This window comes from Daucus carota, chromosome 1 (genome assembly GCF_001625215.2).
Source record: "Daucus carota subsp. sativus chromosome 1, DH1 v3.0, whole genome shotgun sequence".
NCBI classification, from domain to species: domain Eukaryota; kingdom Viridiplantae; phylum Streptophyta; class Magnoliopsida; order Apiales; family Apiaceae; genus Daucus; species Daucus carota.
Window position 1 is genome coordinate 27,215,332 of NC_030381.2, and position 10,492 is coordinate 27,225,823.

Consider the following 10,492-nt stretch of genomic DNA (forward strand, 5'->3'; position numbering starts at 1 on the left):
TGTTATTTATCCCAGGAGGACGATTCGACATATTTGCATGCAGTCAGTCACAGTTTGGTATGCTTAGATTTAAAGTTGAGTTGAGTTTGGAAATTTTGTTGATGTTTTTCTTATCCATTTAGCGATCTTTTCCGAAGATTTTATGTGATTAAGAAACCAAGAGAATATTAGATAAGACTGATTAATTTGAAAGGCAAAGAATATTAGATTAAGAAGTCGGGGAAGGAGATGGTTTTGTGCTATTCATGACCGAATCCCATTGCAATAAAATAGTGTCAACTCCATTAAAAGTAGTATTTCTAGATTTCATCACCTACCCTGCTCTGCACCTCAGGAATTTAGTGGACATTTTTGTCGTATTCACAACCCGAAAATTACGAGGCTGTTTGGGTGAGTTTAAAATAAGTGCTTATTGCTTAAAATAAATAAATGAAATAGAAGTTAGAAGCAAGATAAGACTTATAAGTGATTAAAGTGTTTGGGAAATAAGTAGAAATCCTGAAACAAAAGCTAGCATTCCTAACTTTTTATAAGTGCTTCTTGACTTTTTACACAAACGGTACGAACAAGTGCTTATAACTTATAAGCCGAGAAGTCCGGCTTAAAATGGGTTGCCAAACACCCACTACAATTACAATTAATCCTTACTCCCTCAGTTATATATACCGGGAACGAAGACGCGGCACGGACTTTAATGCTCCTGTAATATATAGTTCTCTAATTTAATTTTAAGTTTTTTTTTTCTAAATAAAAATTTGAATGTTATATTTTTATTCAGAAAAAGAAAATTTTAAAAATAAATGATAGAACTATGTTTTATAGGAGTATTGAACGTTGAAGTACGTATAGAATTAAATGGGACAGAGAAGTACTTGTTAAGTTATTGCATGTATATGGAATAAAAATATAAATAAATATAAGTTTGAAAGATATGTACATTAATAAAAATAAATACATTTAATTATAATAAAATTTATTAAAATACGTCACAAAATAGAAAGTCATAAAACTGCTCAAATATAGATAGATAAAAAATTTTATGATGTGACTTTTAAAAGTATAATATTGATTCGTGTTACATAGAAGTCCTATAAATAAATATAAGCAATCTCATTGGTCCAAGCTGCATAATTGCACTCATTTTATAATATTTGGCTAATTCAACTTTTGCACACAATTATAAAATATATTAACATGGTAGTTTTAATATGTATTACTCAGATTTTATATTTTTGAATAATATATTGAATTTTACTTGGATATAATTTTTAATCATAAAATTAATATTTAGTAAAACTATTATAAAATACATTCATAAAATACAAATATACGAATATAATAAAATGGAGAAACATGCACGACATGATTTCTATTCTTTGTACTTAACAATGGCAACATATGGAATCACCGACATATATATATATGGTTGTGTTTTTTGTATATATACGTTTTTTTTCAAAGAAAAGCAAGTGGTTATATTAAAAGAAAAGTAGGGTGTGTACTTGTTTCATTCGATTATCAAATCTTAAAAAATAACAGTAACTTCTATATATTTTCAAGGAAAATGTATTTTATGTATTTTCTATTTTATATTTTATAACAATTATAATATTATATTTCAAAAATTTATACTGATAATATTATATTTTAGAATTTTCTTCAATTTGTATAAATCCATTCAATATTACTAAGGGCATTAGATTAAGATCCAAATAGACAAGATTTCAAATACACTTTGAATATTGCATTTCATATTTTGTAATTTGCAATATTATAATTTTGTCTATTTACATTTTAACTCAACGCGGTTAAACACTTGATGAAATTATATAAATTAAGTAGAATCTTGAAATGCAGTATTATAAGATAGATTCTTTTTAAATATAGTATTATAAGTGAGATAAAATCTAAAATATAGCTATACAAAAAATATTGTTTTTCATATTTTTTTAGCATGATAACTTTTATATTTCTATAATAAAAAAAATCTAGCATTAGTGGTAAATTTTTCTTATAATAAATGGTTTTTAAGTTTTTATGAAAAAGAGAGTAATTGGGCATGGAAAGGAAAGACAACGGAGCAAGATGCGGATGAATTGTCACGGACTTACAGCTTGCATGTCCTACATTTGTCTCCTTCTCTCTCCAAAATGTCCTAATCTGCAGTAGTATTTCGTATTTCCACATTTTCTTAAGAAACATTGTAAGTTACCTCTTCATTTTGGACATTCATACCCTCCTTTAAGACATCCTTCTGAGTAATATGTCGTTCGCACACATTTGATTTTTGTCTTGATCCGAGTCCTTAGAAAATAAATTGTTGAAAAAACACTTAACAATTTAATCTCACATGAGTCCTTACAAAATAAATTGTTGAAAAAACACTTAACAATTTAATCTCACGTGATTACGGACATTAATTAAATTCACATATTCAGTAAATTTGAACGTCTATAATTTTATTCCATATCATAATATTCTAATAATTGACAATAATATAGAAAGTGAAACTCAAGTCCTTATAAGATAAATTGTTGAAAAAAATACTTAATTATTTAATAAACATTACAATACAAACAGTTAATATTCTCGCATGATTACAAACATCAATTTAATTTAATTCGATATATTATTATCCGTAGGTTTCGGGTTCTTGAAACCTCCTGAGGTTTCACTGATCCAGGCACAATCATTCTCCAACACAGTGAAAAAATTAAATGTAAACAGTAGTCGTAGCAATGTCATTATTGGAACACAGTGAACATGTTGCCACTTTATCTATCTTTCCTCCATTCCAAATATATCAGGACACAACTGCTTCATCAACTAGCAGTCTAGCAACCATCTCTCTGTTTCTCCTGCTTCTCTCTGTAATCTTCAAACACCCTTTTATCATTCATGTTTATGTTCAGCCACAGTGGTTTCTCACATGATACTGTAAGATTTTTCTTTGCCATTTTGTTGTTGTTGTTGTTACATTTTATGTCACTCATCTTGGTAGCTAGCCAGTGTTTTTTTCGAGTTTTCGATGAGTTTGGTACTTGATTCTTAGGTTTATCTTGAAATTTCAAGATTACTAGTAGTTGATTTCAGTAGAATTGCAATATTATGTTTGATAATGACGAGCTTGATCACACTTGTCTGGTTAGATTGTTACAAGTTGGGCAATTGTCTTGTTAGCATGCTACTACAGTTCCCAATGTTTCGAATCGATGCCCAATTTGTTACTGGTTTCTAATTCCTAAAATTTAGTTTTTTCTACACATATATCAGAAGGACATGAATGGAGCTTGATCATATGTAGTACAAGTACTGAAATCTGGAGGATAGTTATGCTGCTATGAAAAGGAATTATATTTTCGGGTTATACGTCACTGTGTATTGAAAGCCAAATTTTTTGAGTTAAGGGTATCACTGAGAGAAAGGTTCATTTGAGTTGGATTGAATTTAGCTGGGCTTTTTTTCTGATTTTTTCAGATCAAGATAATGGCCATTGAGACAAGTTTACTTTAAGGTCTTGGCAGCTACTCTCGCATTAGTTTTTGAAAGCGGTGGAATAATTTTATTCTGATGCGGTAGATTGCTTTGTCATTATCATCATGGAGAGCAGCGGAAGGTTGTTCTTCTTTTTATGATTTTATTTCTTTTGTTCGACAGTATTGTGTTGCATTTTGTACGTTTAATGACATCGAAGATGATTTTTATGTGATTTCAGTGTTTTTTGACATATGTGGTTCTTATCCCTTTCACTCTTTCAGCAGTAGAGAGAGCAAATTCTCAAATGGAGATGTCTACTATGGTAATTTTAAAGAGACGCTCCCTCAGGGCAACGGTAAGTACACTTGGTCAGATGGGAAAATTTATGAGGGCGATTGGGAGGAAGGAAAAATGACAGGGAAAGGGAAGGTTCTTTGGCCATCAGGCACGACATATGAGGGTGACTTCTCCGGGGGTTACCTACATGGTTTTGGAACTTTAACTAGTTTGGATGGGTCTGTCTACAGAGGCTCCTGGAAGTTAAACCTTCAGCATGGATTTGGAGAAAAGCAGTACCAAAACTCAGATGTTTACGAAGGTACATGGAAAGAGGGAAAACAGGAAGGCAGCGGTAAGTATGTTTGGAGTAATGGTAACATGTATATTGGTACTTGGAAAGCCGGGATTATGTGTGGTAGAGGTGTTATGAAATGGTCGACTGGTGATCTCTTTGATGGCTTTTGGTTAAATGGTTTAAGACATGGGTCAGGATTTTATAGGTTTGCAGATGGAGGTTATTATTATGGCATATGGACAAAAGGCATAAAGGATGGATGGGGGAAATTTTATCCAGAAGGAAATAATCGCCCGTCTCTAGCAAAGTGGAATAACTCTGAATTACTCAATGAAATCGTGGATGGTTCTGTGTCGGTTAGCTCATTAAAGAAAGCAGAGTTCAAGGTTATAAAGCCTAGTCTTAAGCGCAGTGTTTCTATAATTGCACTCAATGGATTTACTAAGGTTCGTAAACCACATAAGAGTGTCTTGGTGAAGAAGAATCAAAACCCCAGTCATTCTGTTACAGATGGTACTTTTGAAGAAGTCCAGAATGAGGTTCAGCAAAGCGATTCTCAAGTTTATGAAAGAGAATACATGCAAGGCGTCTTGATCAAAGAAAGGATAATAAATCATACAGGTCGTTCTAAAAGCATTAAACAGCGGGGAAAGACAAAGGAAGCAAGAAAGAAGTCTCTTGTGAGCACATATGCAGGCCTTAAAAGTTATTATTTGATGCTTAATCTGCAGCTTGGCATCAGGTAAACTTAATATGATATTCATCATTGTATGAATCTATATATTTATATCAACTTCACATCTCTGAGATTTTCCTTTGATCAACTCATATGGAGGTCACAGGTACACTGTGGGAAAAATCTCTCCATTGCCTATGCGTGAAGTAAGATCATCTGATTACGGAGCACAAGCTAGAATACAGATGTATTTTCCCAAAAGGGGCTCCCAGAAAACTCCTCCACACTACTCCTTAAATTTTTACTGGACGGATTATTATCCTATGGTATTCCGGTATGTAATGACAGCAGCTGCACCTTGTTCCTAAATTTATCTATTGTCTTACGCGGCTTCACCTGTTCTAAATGCATATTATACCTTTTGTAGTCAATAATATTTCCATTTTTTTATTATGGATGCCCAAAGAGAGTACTGCACCTCTCTCCAGTATTCTGTACTGTAAATAATCCAATAATTTAATATTCATGGTCATCCTAATACTCAGGAATTTGAGGGAGATGTTCAAGCTAGATGCTGCTGACTACATGATGTCAATATGTGGTGATGATGGCCTAACAGAGCTTTCTTCCGCTGGGAAAAGTGGGAGCCTCTTTTATCTTTCGCACGATGACAGATTTGTTATTAAAACCTTGAAAAAATCTGAGCTGAAGGTGTGAATTTAAATTAATACTATCACTTTATTATTTTTAGATTGTGTGTAAATAAATAAACTATCTGACTGTAGTTATTTTATGATTTATTAATAGATTCATGTGATAGCTGATATGTGTTTATCAGATCTACTCATAGTCTATGCATTGAAATTTTCAGCAGATCAAACTTGTCTGTAACTTAAATGATGTTTGTTTAAAATTAGCATCTTGTTAATTTGGATTTAGAACAGCTATATAGGGTAATCACCATAGGAATAGTTGGTTGAGGTTTTGCTGTCACAATATGGTGTGCAAATTAGGTGAATATATTGATCCATGATAATAGGACATGTACTCTTGGATTATAAAGCTGGGAAACTTTGCGGAAACAGCCTCTCTACTTGTTTAGAGTAGAAGTAACGCTTGCATACATCTTACTCTCTTGGATTATTAGAGGTTAATTTCTTTGTAAGGGTATCTGTAAATGCTATTAAGTATCAACAAAAGACAGAAAAAATAAAGGAAAATAAGTAATAATCTTTCAGTTTTTTGGGCGTCACCGAAACATTAGTTGTAACAACATTTACTATAGCATGTGGGAGACTAATTTGTGTTTGTGTCCCGTGAATGAATTATGAGAATATTGGGGGTGTCAGGATGCTCTAATAAGTTACCAGTTTTTTTTAAACCTTAGGGTATTAGGAGGAGGGCTACCGCATTGTATATTCTGACAGTATGCTGTTTTGACAACTCTGTGCAAAACTCCGCATTGCAATGTTAAGTGTGTATTTTAGTCAGCACAAATGTATATTGTCTTGTTATGAGATATCTTGGATGTCCTTGTGATATGATAAGTATAGATCTATATTTTTTTATGTAAAGTTGGTTGCATTACCTTCTGGAGTAGAAAGACTGTTGTCACGGCTTTAGTTTCAATTGATAGCCTCTAACTTCATAAAACAGTTTAAAGTTGTACTATTGTGATAAATTTTAAAAATTATAGAACTTCTGTTTATAAGTTTTAACAGGATCAGGATATATATGACCAAGCATCTAGTCCAAGCTAGACAGATCTGTTATATTATAGAACAACTGATGGTTGCTGACTTGTTGCCTCTTTTTATATGTTATACGTACTGAATCTTTATGATATTAATTTCATTCACTCATTCAATTGCACTTTAAGTTTCATAATAATAATCTGTTATGCATATGACGCAGATAGTGCAGCTGCACTAACAATTTGGCAAGGGAATTGTATCATGATGGAAATATTCTAACCCTTTCCCTCTGCTGATAAATTTTGTTGTGTTACTGAATGATTATGCTGTTTTGAGTCATATAACCGTACAATAGGTTCTTTTTTATGACTGCTCTTTTTTATTTGCCTTTTGTTATATGGCCTTTGTTACAGGTTTTACTCAAGATGCTACCTAGCTACTATGATAATGTAAAAGAGCATGAAAACACACTCCTAACAAAGTTTTTTGGAGTCCACCAGATAGCATGGAAGGCTGGAAGAAAGGTATCTGGTATTGTTTCATTTCTCCAGGCCTAAATAGAGCCGAGGGTGCATGGACCTTGAAAAAGAATTTGTATAATTATATTTGGTGATGGTTTATTTATTCTTTTTTGTTCAGATACGCTTTGTTGTGATGGGGAACATGTTCTGCACTGAATTGCGAATACACCGTCGTTATGACCTGAAGGGTTCATGTCAGGGAAGACTTACAAATAAAGTTGATATTAGAGAGAATACTACATTCAAAGACCTTGATTTGCCATACGTATTCCATATGGACAAGTTGTTGCGCGAGTCACTTCTAGAGTAAGTATCTTGCTTTCAATCTTATTGGTATGCTGATCTAGTTGAGAGCTAGATGATATTATCTGACTTAGAGATGAAATAGAAAAAATGATTTTATATATTTGCACGTTCAATAGCAATATTTTATCTTGCAAGGTTATAATACTATTTGTAAACATGTAGTGTTAAACACAAAACTGATCTGCATCTTTTGCCAGACTTTCAAATACCTGCATTCCACAAAATTAAAAGTCATTCGACCTGGCAGGAAAATAAAAATGAAATTAATAAGCTGTTTCGAAAGATTGGTCATGACTTTATTGTAACCATAACCTTATATGTGAAGCAAACCTACTAATATTGTGATAAATGATCTTCTGTGTGACCTGAAATTCTACTTAATTTTACTATCCCGGTTCCAAGTAGCAGCATTATCTTTTTGTTCCTGTGTTCTTGTGCAGACAGATCACTCATGATTGTATGTTTCTGGAGTCTCAGCAAATAATTGACTACAGCCTTCTACTGGGGTTACATTTCCGAGCTCCGGAACATCTGAAAGCCTTCTTGGAAACTGCCGAGTCCATGCACGAGCCAGAGCACACATTTGCTAGTGATGGTAAATCTCATATGTAAACCACTTCTAATTCTGCTGGTTATTTCTCTAAGAATACCAGCTTTGAGACTCTACCTAATTTTCATCCTTCCATAATTTTCTGTCCCCAAATATCTTGTTTCATAATGTAACAATATAGGAGAAGCTAGCATGTTATTAGCTTTGATTACAAATCATATGTTATGATTTGGTGAGGGAAAATAAAAAGATTTTTGATGAATGATATATTCATGACTGATTGTATTGGAAATTAAGTAGATCGACTTCTCATTCTGTTGACGAATAATTTTTTAACCTCCTTGCCTCATAACTGTAAAAAGTTACAGGTTAAGAAATTAGGTAGTCATTTTCTCCTCGTCTATACTCTAAATGATGATTCTTTTACTGTCAACGTCTTTAGGTGCAATCTCTCAAGATGAAATGTTGATTCCTCCGAAGGGGCTTCTACTAGTGACCCATGAACCCAACTTTGTCAGCACTGCACCAGGTCCTCACATTAGAGGAAATACTTTGAAAGCATTTTCCGTGGGTGAGAAGGAGGTGGACCTTCTTCTGCCCGGTACTGGAAGGTATACCACTTATTTCAGATACTATGAGCACAAAGATACCTCCTCTTTTTTATACTACTTCAATGAAATCTGGTCTAAATTTATAAGTGCCAACTCATATAGTAATTTTAATCAATGGCGCCTTTATAGACAAATTCAAGGCAATATGCTTTTTCAATAGAATCGTAGTATTTAGTAGCTGCTGAGGCCAGCCTTGCCAATGCAGCTGCTACAGGGCAAGTCAAGAACTGACAAATGGCCGTAGATGAGTGGAGAAATAATCTAAATAATAAAGATCATGGTTTCCTACATATATCAAAAGTTTTATCTGAGAATACTTGGTTTTCACTGAGCTAGTTTCTCAACTTCAATTTATTTAGTTCTACAAATTTCATACTTTAGCCTGTTTGATACAAGTTCTCCAACATAGTAGGAGACGCGCTGTCTGCTTACTTTGCAGGATATCTATGTACCAGTACAGAGTACTCTGCTAGTTTGAATTTAATGAAACATAATATATTTACTGTGAAAACTTTATCTTACTAAATTGCCATTGCTGCAAAATCTTCAGATTACGAGTCCAGTTAGGAGTAAACATGCCAGCTCAGGCTAATCATAAGATTCAGCGGGATGGTGGAGATGCATCCGAAGCTGAACTTTTTGAGGTTTACGACGTGGTTCTCTATCTTGGCATAATCGACATACTTCAGGAATACAATCTCAAAAAGAAAGTGGAACTCACGTACAAGTCGCTCAAATTTGACCCTAACTCAATTTCTGTCATGGAACCAACGCCTTACTCAAAACGTTTCGTAAATTTTCTTGAGAGAGTATTTGTACCAACTTGAACCCTCAGAGCACTCATTCTCCTCTCCTCATGTTATTCTGCTTTTAAATCATCTCCTTTGCCATTTGCTTAGTGTTTTCGAATTTTTAGATTCAAGTTATAGCAGTTATTCATTGATAAGTACATGCAACTGATTCTTGCAGCAAGGTGAAATTTTGTTCTTTTAAGTTCTGATTCATAAATAAAACAATTGCTTTAATATATATATATCCTTTTATTTCACTGTGATTACACTTGAGTGACTCTTCAATGGCAAGGCAACACTCAATTCTAAATTCTGAATGCCTGTTCATATATTTTAGCCAAGACTTGCAGCAACCGAAGACCTCGGTGAGATGGTATCTCTTTCGCTCCGCTCCACGGTGGGATGGTATCTCTCCCTCTCTTCTACTAAAAGTCGAGGGTTCAATCTTTTGTAGATTAGTAACTTTTACGACATTTATCAGCATTTAAGAGTATCTTTAGCCCAATTACTCCAAAATAAATATGGCCATAAAAAATAACTCAAAATAAATTGAACATTGTCAGAACTAGGGGTGTAATCGAGCCGAGCCGAGTCGAACACTGTCAAGCTCGGCTCGAGCTCGATTGAAAAGTCCAAGGCTCGAGCTCGAGTTCGATCGATCCTTTAATTTCAAGTTCGAAACTCAGTTCGTAAATAGTTCGATAGGCTCGAGTTCGGCTCGAAAGCTCGAATCGAGTTACCAAATTTTGACAAAAACTCGAAATATGATCAGTTTGGCTCGAGTTCGATTTGATTAAATATTTAAATTATAAATAAAATATTAAATATATTTATAATTAAAAAATAGTAGAGGCTCGATAAGGCTCGCGAACCTTATGAGCCGAGTAATTTGAAGCTCGAGCTCGACTCGGTAAAACATCCAAATAACTCGAGCTCGGCTCGATTACTACCGAATCAAATTCGAATATTTTACGAGCAAGTTCGAGTAGCTAAAAACACTTTGGTTTGTTTATGCCCATAGTCAGAAACCATGGTTATCTCGATCTAGTGGTTAGTTTGACAAGGAGAAATAGAATAGATTAATTGATAAAGTTTATTTTTAACCTATAAATGATAGGCTTGCATTTGCATTTTCTATTATGAATAAGAATTATTCGAATACTGCAAGAAGAGTTTATATATTCACTTCTAACCTATAAAATGGTTTCAAAATTTTATATTATCCCTCGTATTAATATTCTCCCTCGGTTTCAAATTCGTAATTAGTTTATATATTTTTTGAGGTATAATTC

The 10,492-nt window shown here is 33.4% G+C and overlaps 1 protein-coding gene across 2 annotated transcripts; it reads left to right on the forward strand.

Moving 5' to 3' along the window:
* The first annotated feature begins 2,748 nt into the window (after window positions 1–2,748).
* On the forward strand, window positions 2,749–9,463 carry LOC108204476 (phosphatidylinositol 4-phosphate 5-kinase 7). Of its 2 annotated transcripts, none has more exons than XM_017373938.2 (10): window positions 2,749–2,937; window positions 3,478–3,616; window positions 3,762–4,793; window positions 4,894–5,061; window positions 5,273–5,438; window positions 6,835–6,945; window positions 7,061–7,248; window positions 7,689–7,843; window positions 8,241–8,409; window positions 8,960–9,463. In XM_017373938.2, exons 2-10 carry the CDS (start codon window positions 3,600–3,602, stop codon window positions 9,234–9,236), a joined length of 2,283 nt encoding a protein of 760 aa, XP_017229427.1. In that variant the 5' UTR covers window positions 2,749–2,937; window positions 3,478–3,599; the 3' UTR covers window positions 9,237–9,463. The 2 variants fall into 2 exon arrangements, with proteins under 2 accessions (XP_017229427.1, XP_017229426.1); XM_017373937.2 differs by having other exon boundaries at window positions 2,752–2,937; window positions 3,759–4,793.
* Window positions 9,464–10,492: the final 1,029 nt, after the last annotated feature.

Excerpts from the sequence above, each read along its gene's own strand:
- LOC108204476 (XM_017373937.2), top strand. Across the intron at positions 5,062-5,272 it reads TATTATCCTATGGTATTCCG|GAATTTGAGGGAGATGTTCA; the intron begins GTATGTAATGAC and ends CCTAATACTCAG. Across the intron at positions 7,844-8,240 it reads GCACACATTTGCTAGTGATG|GTGCAATCTCTCAAGATGAA; the intron begins GTAAATCTCATA and ends CAACGTCTTTAG.